Raw genomic sequence first — 18153 nt, forward strand, 5'->3', positions numbered from 1 at the left:
GCACATATGACATATTAATCAATGGGATGGTCTGTGTGTGATCACAATGTGAGCCATGAATGAGTAAGTTACTATGGTTACTGACTCTGAGTATAAGTGACCTCTCTTTCAGATACAGGCCGCTCTCTCTGGTTTGACCAACCTCGTGTTCTGAAACTGTAAACCCAGAGTTTCCCTCATGGTTAATATTGTGATGAATAGGGCACCTGAGGTATGAGTGATGGACACGCCCTTTAATTTGAAAGAATGGACGTGGTTAATTAAATGAGTGGTTACAGCTGATTGGAGAGGATCATTATTTAAGCATGGCTTGAGTTCTACTCGGGAGGATTTTTGGGTCGAGCTCTCACCTGTGGGGAAACGTTAAAACGGCCGCTCGAGGTAACTAGTATCTCCGGCGGTGAAGACAGACAGTTAGTGGGGGGCTTCCTGTAGATAGTGAGGTGTACGACTTGGAGTTAGGAGAGCTGCTGACCAAGGTATCCGAATACTCGTGTCAGACTGTAGAGGGTGATCCTGCCGGTCGAAGGACGATACCGTAAAGTCCTTGGATATCCTCTGTGTTGAACGGAAGGCCGTCTACCTGTGAACTCTTCATTCAGCTGTAACCACTCATTTAATTAACCACGTCCATTCTTTCAAATTAAAGGGCGTGTCCATCACTCATACCTCAGGTGCCCTATTCATCACAATATAAACAGAGTTTTCACTAAACCTCCTTTCTGAAACGGGCCCCGGGTCGAAGCACAAACTTCTCAGTAAGAAATCTGTGCCAATTTCTTAAATTACGATTTCATTTGATGCACACGCCTTTCATTTTATATTAATTGATATGAATAATTGATCGTTGTGATCAGTTGTATTAAAACTACTAAAGAGTTGTGATTCTTCGCGGAGGTCAACCGGAAGTTAAGTTTGAGCCACATATGTTGTTGCAGAAACTTGGTTTCTATTCATTGGCAAACGTGTTCACTGTAAGTTTTATTCGTCACATACACAACCAATGTTTAGTGAAATGCTTAGTTCCCACAGTTTGCAATAATTAAAATATCATTTGGGGCAACAATAAAATACACCGTTATGTTATTTTTTAACAAAATAAATAAAGTACAACAAAAAGCCCGTGGTATAACTCATCCAATGAACGCCATTTAAAGGTTTTGAATACTGTGGCGCCATCTGGTGGATATTCAATGTAACCATCTGCTCGCTAAAATTAGTAGGCTTATGCTTTATTTAATGCATACGTTTAATACAATACATGTTATTTTTATCATCTTATTGTTTAGTAAAATAATTAATTTTGTTAAATAACTACAACATTATTTATCTGAATAATTTTACTTTATGTAAAACAATTCACTTGTACATGAACGAAAGAAAAGTGTGTACAATCCCATCTCAGAAGTTTGTGTGTGATGCGCCCTTTTAAAATACATATTCACATAATAAATCACTTTTGATGAAAGTTATTATAAGTGGTATTATACAAATGAAATGGACTGTATTGAATTGACTTTCACATTTCTTTTATTTCTTCAAGGACAGTTATGAAGAGGATCCAAATGTACACATCAAAACAATGAAATCACCACATAAACATCAGAAACAGGAGAAATAGGTAAGAATTCATCCTTGCCATAAGACTCCTGAACTGAACCACTACACTACACACCCAATCCTGGTCCTGGAGAACACTGAGACTCATAGCGGTCACTATCTGCAAGGGCACATCTGCTGCATTTTATTCAGTGGCAACAGCAGGTTAAGTTATTAAAACCATGTATGATTTGGAATGTTTCAAAATCAACACGTACTGTATATAATAAACAAATCAATAATCAAGAACACCACAAGCAGACTTGTTTGTACATGAATGAGAATCTTGGTCACTAGTTTGAGAGCTATTCACAAGACCATAGAGTAACCAGAGATGGGGTGTATCATGACTTAAACTTTAAGCTCAAAAGAGATCTTCATTTGTGTTCATGTACAGTGTAAGGGTTAGTACGATCATGTTTAATATATATACCTGCACTTAACAAAAACATTAAAGACAGAATAAGCATTGGAATGCTCTTAAAACAGGTTCTCATAATCAGCGGGTCAAATAAGAGTACTGCACCACCTGACCCAAGCAATAAAGAGATAGTTACATATCTTTCAAACAGCTTAGACATAGTTTAAACATTCTACAGTAACCTCATTGACCTGAAGATTAAGACCCCTTCTTGCTAAACAAAATAAACAAAAATCACGAGACAATATGTATCTAGGAAAATACAGAATGGTTAACACCCTCATGCTTCACAAAACAATCAAACAACTGCGTTTAATATGTACAAACATCAGATTATTATATCCTCTAATCTTAAAACAAACAGATTTGAAGGGTGCCCTAAAGATTTGAGATTTTCCACTGGTAGAAATGAGATTGGAGACATTTGTGGTATGATTACTGTTCGTAGACACAGTCATTTACTTGAATTCAGTAGTGTGTGAAAGAACACAACACAAGAGGGTGAGGATAAATCAAGCTCACTGGATACATCAGGTGCCGTTCACTCCATTTCGAGAAATTCTTGCATACAACGACCAAGAGAATACTACACAATTTACAGCCACCGAATGCAAATGACCACACTAATGCAACGTTCACTTTCTGTACTGTACACTACAAATACAGTGAACAATTCAAAACAGACCCTAATCCCGGGTCTGCTGACAGTCAGATTCCTCACTGGGTTTATATTTATTGGACTATATTTTCATAACAAATAAAATATCTCTATTAAAAGATCAAAAATGTTTGATATTACCATCACATGTTTACACTTTTCTTTCCAAACTATGTGTGGGAAATAAAGATCGACTGTTCCATGCACTCTTTTAAAGACAAATTGGTGCAGACACAATATTTCAATCTTCCGAAAATTATGGTTAAAAACAGACACAAAGAAAAATACATTTAAATAATTTACTATGTATTTACACCCTCCGTTTGCACCGGGCAACACAGCATCTTTGATCGGTAGGTCCTGTAGTCATCTAATCCCCCATTTTTACTTTCGATGTCTAAAACAAGAAAAAAGTCCAACATTATACATAAATATCAATATGCTAAGAAATTATAATAAATCACTGTGGGAGCTAAAACTGTAATTGCAGTATAAAAATGACTTTGGTTTGATAAGGTGCTTTGTATCTGAATAATCTCTTTTAATTTAAGTATGCATGTCGGAAATGGTGAAAAATATTCATCTTTTGTGTGGAACTAGGTATACATTAAGTAGTAAGATTTTGCTCTAAAAAAAGGATTATATGGGATATTTGTCCGCTGAATAATCTATAAGGCCTGGCCACCTATTCACTTTATCATTTGTTACACATCCATGCTTTCTACAAAGAACACATAGCAATATAAGAACAAAACTTGCCTGCAAAATGGCTACTATAACTCCAAACAGACCAATGGCACTGCCGAAAATTTCGACAATGAGGATCTTGACAAAGAGGCTACCATTCTGAGCATCGGCCAGAGCGGCTCCACTGCCCACAATGCCAACGCAGATGCCACAGAAGAGGTTCGAGAAACCAACAGTAAGACCAGCACCAAACATGGAGTAACCTGCAAATGCAGATTCAACATGTTATCTGATTTTCATTTTTGGTTACATGGCATCAGTTTGACATCAAAAATAAGAAGTACCTGCTTGGTAGTTCCTTGCACCAATAGTCTCTGGTGTTGTACCACTGAAGTTCTAAAGGTTGCGAGATGGATAAAACGATTAGGAATATTTCACAACTGTCAAACATAACACAAAAATCGAAACCACAAACTAGAGGTCTTTACGGGTCCACTTAGATCCGAAAACCCGAGGTCCGGCCCGAGACCCGAGCGGGTTCGGGTCTAAAAGATTCACGGGAGCTTCGGACACGGGTTGGGTATATTTTTAGTGTCTTCGGGTCTCGGGTAATACAAAGTAAAAAATTGTTTTGCTTAATTGACCCGAGGAAGACCCGAACTATCCTGTACAATAACAGCGCGTCGCTTGTGTGTGTGCGTGTAGTTACCAACTCTCCTCCAACCGTCAGCCGATCGGTTGAAAGCCACGCAAATCTTCCGAAAGTCGCGGTGATCTGAAATCTTAGAATTGAAATCCCGAAGTTTCCAACGCTGCCGGGGTTTGCACTCGATGTAGTTACCATCGTATTCAGGAAAAACATACTTCCACCAGAAGTAGATATTAAAAGACGCACACATTTCAGTACTACGCGGTTTGGGACACATTGTTGAGACAGAATGTTCGCGCGAGTGGTTGCCATGTCGTCACTTATTTAGATTTGATTCACAACCCATTTAGCCTCAGTTTGCGCAATTTGCCAGAGCAAAACAAGAGGATCAACGTGTTCATTGCCATATCAATTTCATTAATAAACGTCGGTTTACATTCAGGTCTAGTCGGGTTTAAAAAATATATACGATGGGTCGGACTCGGGTCTAACGTTATCGGGTCTGTCTCGGGTCGGGGCTTTAAAATAAAAACGTTATCGGGTCTGTCTCGGGTTCGGGTAAAACATGATTCGGGTCATTTCAGGTCGGGTAAAGATCTTTGGACCCGAGAAGACCTCTACCACAAACTCTTAAAAACAAACTTAAAGCAATTAGGGAGTTCCTAAAAATGACATCTCAAACTTTAAGCTTACCTCTGCCATATTGCTTATGACAATTGCCATGATGATCCCATATATGGCAACAGCTTCACAAAAGATAATGCTGGAAAAAAGAACATCTACTATTAACAGTCACAAAGCACCAAATGAGGGTAAAAAAATGCCTTCGGTAACATAAGAAAAACAGTCTGACCCTGACTGTATATACTCAAATCAAAACCATTTATATGTTATAGAAGTTTGCACACTGACTTGAACTTAAACTGAGTCAAGTTCTCTAAGCTGCATGTACCTGACAAGGTTTTTGGTCTTGATTCTTGGGGCTTTGACTCCACCACCAAGAATGCTGGATCCAGTAATGTAAATCCCCCTGCAAAATCACACAGTTGCAAAACAACGTTACTTTCCGCTCATTGCACAGGCTGGCTGTACAAAAAGAGCAATGCATAACAAAACCAAACTTGTTTGAAACATTGCTTGGCATGAACTATCTATCTATCTATCTATCTATCTATCTATCTATCTATCTATCTATCTATCTATCTATCTATCTATCTATCTATCTATCTATCTATCTATCTATCTATCTATCTATCTATAACAAATACGCAAAACAAATGTACAGCACGACATTCACAAGGCCAGTGTTAAGGCGGATAAAATGTAAGCACAAAATGTCAAATGCTATTACGCAGGAACCTCCTTAAAAAGTGCAATGCAGAAGTGGACAAGGAAAACAATACTACGACATGTCAAAAATTCCCATATGTTTATTCTGAGCTGCACTCTTTCGTCAGACGAAAAAAAGAGGAAATGGACATTAAGCTCACCATGCAGCTCCAACAACTGACAGAGAGATGGCCAGACCAATTCCAAGATTAGCCCACATAAAGGGGGAAGTCTCTGTTAAAAACCTGCAACAAAGTCAACCAGGCATCATTCAGAAGCCTTTAATACGTTTATATATTTCATAATACATGTTTGATATTCAATGTATACAAAACCACAAAAAATGTGTTTATGATTATTAGGAAGCTCAAATGTCACCCTCGGCTCTTACTGAACACCTACCATGCCACATCAAATCGAAATCCAAGGTCAAAAATGGTATAGCAAGTACCTGCAGAGAAATCAAAGGATTAGGAGAGTTTCACAAATGCAGGAAAATAAAAACTCGAGTTTGCAGCCTGAACGATGGGAGATGCGTGTGCAAGCTCACGGTCATGTGAGAAGTCATTTGTCTTCCTCATTTGGTCATGAGCTTGTACCTACAGTGCAAACCAACCATAAAAATATCTCCCCTGTCTGCAATATTAATTCCTGTGGCGTTATGTGCGGAGAAAATGAGATTATAGGACAAACGTAATGCAAGAGAGAGATGTTTATACTCGAGCTAGCAGACATAACGTTAGCAGGTGTACAGCGACGGCTTTAAATGCCAGACGTCGAATTAAAGTCATTCTATAAAACCACTCCTGTCTGTTTATATCTATATTTATGACTAAAGCACGAATCGTATTTGATTGCGTCGTGACGAATGAAACGTGAATGCTTATTTGACGCAGTCGCGCTATCGCTCGATGCTAACGCTAGCTGAGTGAACTGTTCGGCTAACGCGACGTCGGGGGAAAACGAATGACGAAATGATAAACACGTCCGGATATATGTGTCTATAATATTAGTTCTCATCAGCACTTACCGACGATCAGGATGGTCGTCCAGAAGGCCAAAGTGACCCCGGTGTATAAAATTGCGTGTCCGTTCATCATCCACTCCAGCAACAGCGCCACTTTTGCTATCTAACGGTAAACCCTGTAGCTATGATGTAAGTATTGATTCAATTGTTCTACTGTGAAGTTAATACCGACGGACTCTGGGAAGCACAAAGTGTGTAAATCCCGCATCCATCAGAAGAGAAGCGGTCGTCAGCTGATCATGTGACGGGCCCCGGAAGTGCACGTGACCTGCACACGTCACTACGTTCAGAGCCGTAGGTTGTTCAGCTCATTTGGGCTAGTTCTCCTACAAGAACTTCATTGGTCTTTAGATGTGATCGTAAATGTAAGGGTTATTCGTGTATTAATCAATGGTAGTAAAATAGGATGATTCTGTAATAGCATCACTATTCTCTGAGGCTGGGCAGCATTAGGACATCAGCACTGATCTCAGATCAGAGTTTGATTGGCAGAATGTGAACCTCTCTGCCATGTCTAATATGAGCGAGTCCCTGGCTGCGTCCTCATTCGCCTACTTCCATACTACATAATAGGCGAGTCATGAATAGTATGTCCGAAACCTCAGTATGCAAAAAACAGTAGGCGAGAATTACCCGATGGTCTACTACACGAGTGCATTATTGTGTTTTACATTTATACGGTTGGTTAGTTGAATATACTGTTGGGCTGTTTTAATGTACATAAATGTGTCGTATTCTTTCAAATAATTTCAATTTTTCTGACTTCGAATTTCTTTAAGTCAGAAACGTCTCTGCGGCTGTCACCCCAACACGAGCAGCAGGTGACGCAGTTAGGAAATCCTCTGCAAGGCTATAGGGCGTCTCATTCAGTTCGTGGACTTTTGAGGCTGCGTGCTTTGAAGAGCAAGTCCTCGTTTTAATGTCTGCGACCTTAGAAGGTTGCAGCCCCCGAATTGGGCCAAAGCTCCAGGTAGCCTTCAAAGAACGCAGCCCCTGAATGGGACACAGATCGGATGGACACTTATCTGTCCCATGAGGCCACGGGAGCTGAGCAACGGTCAGGGTAAATCAAATAAATATAGAGTAAACTTTAAGGCGGACGTCCGTTTTCAATGTAGGTGCCAATAAACGAATTTCTGGTTGTTGTTAATAAGTCATAGGTCAAAGAGCATACGGGTCACAAGACCATAAAACATGGCGGACACAGTATGTCCGAAATGTATTCATACTACTCCCAATCATACTATATAGAACGTACTGTTTTAATGGCCTATATGTAACTGGCTCTGCGGGCCTCGAACCGGCGTCAGTTCAGATGGGAGACGGGCGCTCTATCGAAGAGGCTAAACACCGCAGTCGCAAGAACGTCTGTTGGTCGGGGAATGAGTGTTACCTCCGTTACATACCCTCCAATGTACCCTTGTGGACTCGTGCCTAGTGTCCTATAGGTCTGCAGTACCACCAAGTGTGGACTCGGGAGAGGAGGTCCACAAGAACGGCAACTTTTTGTCGGGGCTGAACACATCCCATGCAGTGTTGTTCAAACTGGGATCTGTGGACCCCCAGGGGGCCTCCAGAATGTTATAAGGGGTCCCTAGATCATTTTTGCGAAACAAAAGACAGCAAATGTTGTAAATTTTTTCTGAAGATTATTGCAGTTTAAATTCTACAAACAGCTGTCGTCTTTAGATACAGAACTATTTGTCTACATTTTTAAATGATTATTTAAAAAACTGGATATGTATTTTAGAAAGGGGGTCCCTCGAAAAAAGTTCATCATATTTGGGGGTCCTTGCCATGAAAAGATGTAGACCATCCGGAAATATTTGGACGATATACTACGATTTGGGACATTTCAGGAAAACACTTCACCAAAAATATATCTATAGCTATAGTAATGTATTCAGAATAGTCTAAAGGCTAAAGTCTTTATGATGATGGTTAAAATAATAATACTAATAATAATAATAGTGTTCTTGTCGTTATTTTAACGATCGTTTAAAGAAAGTAATAAAATATTAAAGTCTGTCTTTTTTATTGTAGTTCACTTGTCAAACAGATGATGGCAGTAAATCCTTTAATACGAGGAGATGATTCAAGAAATAGCTTTAGTTCTGGCTTTCTTCTTTTCTTTTTCAGTATACAACGATTAAGGCAAAATAAGATTGACACTTGCACATTAGAATTGAGCAGAATTTACATAACAAAGCATTATACAACTGTCCAAACATGTAGATAATGAAATGGTAAAATATTCAGGCTGAAAAAGATTTTAAATGAATTATTTTATTAATAATAGCGAAAGAGCAAATACCTTATTCTATTTTACTTTAAAAACATCAAACAGTGTAAAACAAACAAATCTGAGTAAAAATGCCATCTTGTCATTTTATTAATTGTGCATGTTGAGGGTTCTTCCAGTATTTATGTTAGCTGGTCCTTTTGTTGAATCTGGTTTAATTCTTTATGGTGTTGCGAACTGAGGGTGAAATGTTTCCTTAATTTGTAAGTAATTGGGGAATGTTGTTCAAGTGTTTCATTTTGTGTACAGTGTCTGCCAGTCTCTGTAGTGAAGTGAATCTGTAGGATCTTCCTAAGGTCTGTCACTGTGCTGAAGTGTTCTGCCATTTTATACTCTATTTACATACAGATAACTTTCCAGTTTACTTTGTGCTGTCTCTGTGTAGATATTTAGACGTTAAATATTAAGGGTTTACTGCCAAAATCTGCGGACATAATCTTATCCTTGTGATTTGTAGGAGATTGCATTTAAAGTGCGAAAATACTCCTCTCTTAACCTGCCTGTGACCGAGAAGTGTATCACATTTGCCTAAGGAAGAAACTATGGATATGCTTTTATTAGCTCTTTTTCCTTTCGAGGAAAAGGTTGACTTTTTCATTTAGTATTGGGTCTATGCCTGATTCATAAGAAGGCAGAAGTCTATATCTTTATACATATGAATTGATTATGAAAATATAATTCCTTGTGATTATTTTTAAAGAACCTACACACATGCAAAATATAATCTTGTTTACTACCACACAGTTTCCTCCCCAGAAAATGTTATTTGAGGGTATTAAAGTAAATTTGACTGTGTTGTCAGTATTTGTGTAAATAAAAACAAATAGCTTTGATTTCTCCTGTTTAGTTTATTTTGGTTACTATAATATACACCTCTCAGTGATGAAATATTTAACTTGAAAAAGCTTTTTTCTTTAGTTTTTATCTGAAGAACAATAAATTGTATACATGAGCTTAAAATGTACAGGGGCACACATTAAGCCCTGCCTACAGGGCATACCACATTATGGGTTTGGCTGTACAGAGTGTGAACCGGGAAATATAACAGCTTTCTAAAAATCGAATGGCTGGAGAGCCAGAAACCATCTAGTGATACAGACATTTGTGTCCCTCATACGGCCCAACCAGGATAACGCCCGTGATCAGTCTCAAGTATAAAGTTACGTCCCATCAGGTAATACCTAAAAGAGTCCAATGCCCACTTTATAGCTAGGAACTCTTACTCAACTGCTTTCACGTGGAAGGAGCTTCCTGCTAGTGTTGGCAATTGGCTGGAGCTGACCTTGACCTTCCTGAAGTAGCAAAGCCCCAATGCCAGGCTCAGATGCATCAGTCTGTACAGTGAAAGTCTTTTCGAGGTCTGGACTCTGCAGAACAGGCTCGGTACATAAAGAGTTCTTCTGAAAAGAAATCCTGAAAAGCCTTCTCACAGCCCTGAGTCCAGCAATCTTTATTTGGCTTGTCTTTCTTAGTTTACTCAGTTAGGGCAAAGGCTCGCTCCGAGAAGTTAGGAATAAAGTGCCTGTACCACCCCACAAGACCTAAGAAAGAACTGACCTGTTTCTTGGTCATTGGCCATTCTGCATTCTTTATGGCCTCTACTTTACCCACCTGTGGACGTATTACTCCATGCCCCAGCACATCGCCTAGGTATTGTGTCTCATTCGTAACTAGGGTGTATTTGTCGGGGGGGGATAGTTAAACAAGCATTCTTTATTCTTAACAGTTGAATTCTTAACCGGCTGAAGGTTTAATTACACCAAGACTTTGCATAGTCTCCGCCTCATCTTTCATAACTGACAGAAGTCTTTCCTGGACACAGTAAGCTGGCTGATGAATGGGTTTTGTGTCTTTAAGGGTAATGTGATTGTAGGCCAAGTTTGTGTTACTATGAAAAGCTGTGTGGGAAGGCACTGTAGAAGTTCCTGTCTCTGTTCATTGTTCAGGTGCCCCAAATTCAACTGGATCTTTGTATTGTTTTCCCCATTGAGGGTTTTTGGTTTAAATAAAGTTTTGTTATTTAACACTCTTGTGCCTGCGCATGGGTTAGTCATGAGCCGACCGGAGCCCAGGGTCTTAATCCATCCGTGTTTTCCATCTCCGTTGGGCGCCATCCCTGAGGGTCTAGCCCTGAAGCTCGGGGTGGTGACCACCGCCAAAGTGTCAGCCTCTGTCCTTGCTACCTCTCCACCACCAGCTAGCCTCAGTGGAAGGCGCGGACGGACGGAGGGAGTCGTGGGACTCCCCGTCTGGCTCTTCCAGCACGGAGATAGTCGGGCCCCCCACCGATTCTCTGCAGCCGGCCACACGTTCTGTTGGCCGGTCAAAGAGGAAGGGGCAACGGAGGAGAGTGAGGGATCCATCCCAGCCGGTGCAGCAGCCGGCGTCCAGTCCTGCCCAGGTATCCAGTCCGGTGCCCAGTCTGGTGCAGCAGCCGGCGTTCCTGCCTGTACCTATTCCTGTCCAGCCGATAGCCCAGTCGACATTGCCCCATCCTTTTCCTACCACGGTCTTGCCCTACCTGTTCTAGTTCCTCCCATCCCATGAGAGGTTTCCCTACCATGCCCAAACCTTCCTTCCCCACCCCTCCGCCCCGCTCTAGGAAGCAGGGTCCTGGCCCTCCTATACCCATTAATGTTTATCTTATGGTCCAACCCCTCCATAGTCATGTCTGCCCTGCCCCTACTGTGTTCCGTTCTTTGTTTATGGTGTCTGTCCTCCTGTCTGTCGGTCTGGTCTTGTTTAGTGTACACTTTAAGAAGGCCTGGAGGTCTTTACTCATCTAAGCTAGTCTCAGAGCTAAAGGGCAATTCCAAAAGTGAGTCTGGCTTTACCTCTTTGGGGTGTGAAACCTGTGCAAGTTCTGTGCTCTTGTGACAACTCCACACCATTCAGTCTCTAGCACCAAATCAGCCAGAACAGGTAAATCAGTAACTAGAATGACAGGGTAGGGCAACGTGTTAGCCATTGCAACATTCATTATATATTTCTGATTACCAACCTAATTATAAACCCTTGCAGTAGGCAAGTCGTTGCTATCTCCATGCACACAACAAACTGCAACTATTTCTTCTTCAGTCCATGCGTCTCTGGGAAAGTACTGAGCCTGTACCAACGTATGGAAACAAACTGTTTCCTCTAAAGCTGAAAGAGGTTTACCATTTAGCAGTACAGTGATGATTGGTACAACACTTTCTCCCTTAAGCGTCATTTGGGGCATGATGGCAGATGATAGGTGTGTAGTATATGCAGGCTTATAAATTGTGGGGAACATTTGAGAGTTTGAACCCACCCCCAATCCCTCAGACTTACCCTTTGAAGATGGGAGAACACCAGCATACTGTGTAGTTCCAGGGGCCTCATTTATAAAACTTTGCGTAGGATTTGCGTCAGAAGTGGCGTACGGATGACACATAGGATGTGCGTACGCACAGAAATATTCGGATTTATAAAACCGTGCACAAGCACATCCTACGCAGTTTTCCCTTAATAAATCACAATCAATTCTAACTGTAGCACAGCTTTTGCAGCTTCATGTCTCGCCCATAGTTGCCCAGAAATAGTCCGTGAAATGCCCACAAGTCAATATTCATCGATTGTGAAATATTGGCAAACACAGAGAGGAAATCAAAAAAAGGTAACTTCACTCAAAGTGAAGTAGAAGTTATTGTTGGGGAGGAGGAAAAGAGGAGAATAATGTTGTTTGGAGGGCACAGTATGGGCATTACTAATGCCAAAAAGGCACTTGAGTGACAAAAGGTTGCAGACGCCGTAAATGATGTAGCCTCACAAAAAAGAGTCTAGCGATCCATCGCCAGAGTGTGTCTGCCACGGGTGGGGGAAAGGGGACACCGGAGCTGATGAAGAATTTTTTTTATAACGAAATAACTTTCCCCAGTGGACAATTAATACATCTATCAATCTATTTATATATCTGTCTATCTAATTGCATCTATCTGCTCCGCCAGACGAACACATTGACGAGAATATCAGTTTTGTACATTATTTCGTTCTGTTTACCGTATCATTTATGAGGATGAATTGTATACCATGCCAAGATTCTTGCAGAACATATTTCACTTTTCTTTCTGCAAATATGTGTTCATTTGCATTTCTGTTGTAATTTTCGTTTGATTTTGTTTGTTTTACACTGCAGATCGATCAAATGGGTGTTCGTGTAGGCTGTTAATAGTAAGACTTGCTTTGTGAAGTCTTCTTGTTATTTATGAGAGGCAGTATTGCCATTTCTTTTACACAACGGTCTACAGTTTCACACACTTTCACGTGTTTGTTCCGTCTGCCCACGGTGTCGCAATTTCTCATTTCACCCGTTTTTGTGCGTACGCCTGGGTCAGAGCTTGCGTGAAGGACCGCACATTTTTCCGTCAAGTTTGCTTTTTATAAATACCAATTATTGCGTAGAGAGTGGCGTACGCCTTCTTTTGTGCGTACGCAACGTTTATAAATAAGGCCCTGTGTCCTCTCTGTGCTGCGATGTAGGCTTCAACCTGTGTTACGCTTCCTCTGCAGTGTCAGGGTCTCTTTTTTTAACCCAAGTCTTTACATCAGTATAATACACACATACCTGAAGGTACTGCTCTAGAATAAGAGTCTCCATAAATTCAACTATTTTTCTGGTACACCTCTAACAGCACTTTGATTGCATCAGAGCTCTCCAAAGGCTGACTCCTGGTTTTAGGCAGCATGTTAGCAAGGCAGGCCAATGCAAGTAATACAGCACTGAACTATTAAACAACAGCAGCCACAACTAGTCTGGAGTATATATATATATATATAGGCTTAAGCCTCGCCTACAGGGCATACCAATGTTCTAACAAGTTATAATACTTGTAAAACACATACAATAAACAGAAGGAAATTCCAAAGGAAACAAAATGGAAACACTGCAGATTTACAATGTCTACCAGTCCCCAACTTTGGATTCAGACTGAAATGGTAGCATCCACAGAAAGTGATGTGGCAGTGGCTTTAAAAACCTGTATGAACTACATTATGGGTTTGGCTGTACAGAGTGAACGGGGAAATTGAACAGCTTGTAGAGTGTTTGGAAACCATTAAAGTTATTTAGCACATGCCTTGTGTGTTCCGGTTAGTAGCATTTTGATGAAAATAGGGCACCATGTAGCAAAAAACTATGAAAATTTTAACAAAACAAAGAAGTAACAAAGTTAGGGCTATTCAGCTTTCCATAACCCCTTCCTGTCGTGTACACTGATGTTCATTTCTGCCGGCAATACACAGTACAAGTGATAAGCATGTTTATATAGTCCATGTCTACATAGTCAACAGGTTAACCTGTGAAAAGTCACTTTGGATAAAAGCGTCTGCTAAATGCTGATTGTTGCTCATTGTCTCTGAGACGTCATGCTGTCAGATGTCATGATACAAATAACTAGAATATGTCTGTAAGATGTTTATGATTTAGAAAAACTGCCCTTTCTAAGATGTTTATCAGATGTTTTCCAGATCTCCAGATCTTATGCAGACATCCTGCAGACGTACATGTGCTATCTGGGAAAGTGGTTGTCATTGCTGACATGTACATTATGCAGAGTCCTATATATAAAAACTGCCTCTTTATTTTTTTGTCATTCCAATGACTTTCTTTCTTCTCACAAAAGAAGATATTTTAAAGAATACCCCGAAGAATGGCGGCACCCCTTCACTTAACCGGACACAAAACCAATCCAACTCAAAAGATTCCATAATTTTTCGGTGTCAAAAATTCTTCAAAATATGTTCTTCTCTTGTGTTCTGCAGAAGAAAGAAAGTGATAAAGATTTGAAATGACAAGAGGTGAGTAAACGATGAAAGAGTTTTCATTTTCGGGTGAACTATGCCTTTAAGGATTATTTGTTGTACTAATAATTGACTTACTATACATCATCCAAATGTTCTTCTTATGCCTATGAGTACCAGCTATGGCACTCAGTAAGGTTATACTAACTTCAGTTTCACCCCGAGATTCTGTTTGTCATAGAGACAGTCGCTGAGCCATCTCCTATAAAATCATTTAAAAACATTACATAGCTAGATGCAGAACGAGAGACAATTTAAAATAAATATCTTCCTGGGTTAAGTGAGGCAAATTGAAGAGCAAACAACATTGTTACTAAATCAATATCCTAAGTGTGTTTTATTCATTCGAGGCACATCTCCACAGCTAAAACCCAGAGAGCAAAAAGCTTTTCAGCTTTAGTAAATGGAAGTTAATGAGTGTTAAGGCCTGTAAGGCGTATGTGACTGAAGGGACATCAAAAGTCACAAAACAAGGTTGCATCCGAGTGCACATGATGTATGATAATTTAAAAATCACTTGGCTGAAAAGAACATATGAGCAGGCCCAAAGCGACAAATTAATAATAGCCTGAATGATGCAAACCTGACGTTTTAGAGACTAACTAATGAGGGAGAGCTGCTGTGTGATGTATCTCTGTTCTCTACAGATCGGATGGGGCATATCCTGCCACGTGTTGATGGTGCCCGGGCATAATGCTGTCAAGAGATGCACTTCTACGCACTTCCCTGTTGGATAAATTAATGAAAATGTTCCCCTGGTGAGCCGTGGATAAAAGCTTTAATTAAACCGAGATCAAAAGTCCTGCGTAAATCCTGAACCTAAACGCTTAGTCACATTTTTTCTTTTGAAACAGGTTCTATGAGAAGTGTGTCGCCCAAAGGACATCTTAATGTTTGACTAGAATAAGATTTTGAATGCCAATTGAAATTGTCTTTTTATTTCCAACTGTGAAACTCTCAACCGAAAACAGTTCTACCAAGATGATTTGCATTTTGACATGTCCTCAAATGAGAACTCGGGCTGCCTGCCAGTTATGTTCTCATGACAAACAGAACCAGCTTTAACACCTCATTACAGCAGAAGATAGACATTTTCGTTGCAGGTAAATTGAGCCAGCGCAGCTGCCTGGTGTTTTTATACAGGGTGTGGTGCGATTAGGGATCTGGGCTGTTAACTGAATACTTGTGAATTTAGTGCGGACCCAGCTGGAGAGCTTCGGTACACAATGATCATAGCCCGAAGCAACCCGAAGCTAGAGCAGTCCCTGCAATTATCTTGCCCTTACTTTAGGAATAAATCACCTGCAAGACAGCCGGTAGCCAGAACTAGACCTGAGGTTCACGGTTTACTACTTGCAAAAGTTGAATAAAAGACTAACAGGATAATGAGAGAGCACGGAATGAACGGTTCGGTGGCACTATTTGTCACTGTTTGCCAACTGATTGCTTTCCCAAAACCGATCATGCAGAGCGTGATATATGTGTCTACAATTGCAGTGAATATCTCCCGCAGCTCTGCAAAAGCAACAATGATTTGTGTTGACTTTAATCATCGCTGATAAAAGATTATTTTAGATCATCATTGAAAACGTAACCACCACAAATGTTAATGCTCAGATGTTGCTCGTTCATAGTTCAGGAGATTTAATGAAGGTCTCGGTTGTGTCTCATTCCAATTTAAATTTGATATCAGATGTTTCTCCTAAACGTGCTAGTTGGGCTAGTTGCACAAGATGGCGCCGGTGAGCTTTTGCGATGCCAGAGTCCGCAGACTAATTTCCGGTCGTTTCGAGTTGTTTTGGCTCAAAGAAGTGCTCAGCAATGTAAAGAGGATCGGTCATATCGCTTACATATTACGTTCTTTTTTTAATCTAAAAAACACCCATATTCAAAAGTCAAAAGTCCTCCTATTCCCATATGGTGTTATACGACTGGAAATTGCTCTGCCGACTCTGGCAGCCAAATGCTTATTGACGCCATCTTGTACAACTAGCCAATTGTTAAAAATATGAAGAATATTGAGGTGTAAAATGAATGTAGGTTGTAGAAGTACTATAATCTGGAATTGGGTCAATATGATGAGAAATATTTGATATAACATGTCTTCAGAGGTATATATAGCAATTACACCATATAAAGAGTTATGTTTTTATTATCTTAGAATGAGCTATATTATTCTACAGTACATACTTCCCTTCTGTGTCAGCCACCGTAGTGCTTCGAAAGGGAGGGGGAGAGGTGGAGTGAGCTGTTGGGTTGCAATTCACAACCTCACCACTTGACGCCGCTAAAATCTACACATTGCTCCTTTAATGTTAAAATTTCCATTTGCTCTCCATTTAATATCATTGACGTCTAGGAGCAATAATTGAGATTTGAAAGGGATCTCATTCGTAATTTTCTCTCTTACGTGTACAAAATTTCAAGGTCCTTCTGCTACAGTATTTTGTGTGAAAAAATAACATTGAAGGTGTCACGTAGGTGCCCCTGTAGCCTTCCCCGGATCCCGACCTCCTTGTGTTCATGTAAGGTACTCAATATATATATCCTTCTGAAGATTCTGAGCTGTTCTTTAATGATACATTTAGAGTAACACATTCGCACAAAGAGCAAAACATTTTTAAAAGCACAGAGAAGCGCTGATCGAAACGAATCAGCCTTGTTTTTGCGAGAAACAATAATGGTTCATTAATCCTGATTCATACAGTGCAGTGAAAAGAAGGTGGAGGGTTATGAGGTGTATGTTGATGTCTGTTGTGAAAGGAAACTTGAGACATATACAAGTGGTGTATACAGTATGTCAAATGTAGATTACTGAAATGACCGATTACAGGTCATAACAAAACAGAATTAGAAAGGGTTCTTGTTAAGTGTTCTTGACAGAAGAAAGAAGCACATCAGATTTGTTGCATTGCATTCACAGAGCTCACATCAGTATACCTACAGTAAACAAAAGTGTCTAAACAAAATGTTATGTGTACTCAGTGCGCACATGAACAAAAGATCACAGGTCGAACTATTATGTAACAACAACACGTTCTTATTAGTCATTTGCAGTGATTGAGCCGTAATTCTTCATGCAACTGCATAATGAACATTAAATAACTTATTAGATGCTAGACACAACAGGTATTACAACCTACTGTTTTCATCAATTTACTGTATTGTCCTATTTCAGCCATACTGACTAACAGATATGTGCTATATTCAACCTGCAGTATATAACAAATATGAAAGGCTACCAGGCTTTCAGTTCTTTTATTAAAATGCTTAGTTTTGAAAGAAAATTCACTAGTTCACATGTAATGTAGTAGAGAGAAAACGTTCTGGACCATCCCATAACAGGAACAAATTGATCAGTCTGTTATTATATTATCGAACATTGACTTTGGGCGGGGTGTACAGTATACTATGGGGAAAGTGTTGGCATGGTTACCAGCTGCAAGACCACAGCATCTTCTGTAACCACATTATGGGCTCACTGGACCGGAGTCAAATGACAGGAGGCTTTTTCATAGAAAGATACCCCGCTCAGTGTTTTAGATAAAATAGCAAAGCCTCTTTGGGTATATTTTGATCTATAGGAAAGCACACTCATCTTTTTGTGTTGTGGGAGAAGTACCATACAGCCACGATTTAAATGGAAAAGTGGAGTCTATGA

At 40.1% G+C, this 18153-nt stretch overlaps 1 protein-coding gene across 1 annotated transcript; it reads right to left on the reverse strand.

Annotated features, from left to right (window-relative positions):
• Window positions 1-1512: 1512 nt before the first annotated feature.
• Window positions 1513-6743, reverse strand: atp6v0b (ATPase H+ transporting V0 subunit b). The gene is made up of 8 exons (XM_079452400.1): window positions 6374-6743; window positions 5746-5794; window positions 5505-5588; window positions 4967-5044; window positions 4708-4777; window positions 3710-3761; window positions 3438-3628; window positions 1513-3075 (listed from the first exon to the last, which is right to left on the reverse strand). The coding sequence occupies exons 1-8, from the start codon at window positions 6441-6443 to the stop codon at window positions 3049-3051; spliced, it is 621 nt and encodes a 206-aa protein (XP_079308526.1). The 5' UTR covers window positions 6444-6743; the 3' UTR covers window positions 1513-3048.
• Between the last annotated feature and the right edge of the window lie 11410 nt (window positions 6744-18153).

This window comes from Barbatula barbatula, assembly GCF_947034865.1.
Source record: "Barbatula barbatula genome assembly, chromosome: 3".
Classification (NCBI taxonomy): Eukaryota; Metazoa; Chordata; class Actinopteri; order Cypriniformes; family Nemacheilidae; genus Barbatula; species Barbatula barbatula.

What these genes read in the sequence shown, in the direction of transcription:
- atp6v0b (XM_079452400.1), bottom strand. Translation starts at nt 6,443, where the DNA reads ATGATGAACGGACACGCAATTTTATACACCGGGGTCACTTTGGCCTTC. An exon ending in AAGACCAAAAACCTTGTCAG is followed by an intron (nt 4,778 to 4,966) that starts GTACATGCAGCT and finishes TCTTTTTTCCAG; the next exon opens with CATTATCTTTTGTGAAGCTG. An exon ending in TGCAAGGAACTACCAAGCAG is followed by an intron (nt 3,629 to 3,709) that starts GTACTTCTTATT and finishes CTGCATTTGCAG; the next exon opens with GTTACTCCATGTTTGGTGCT.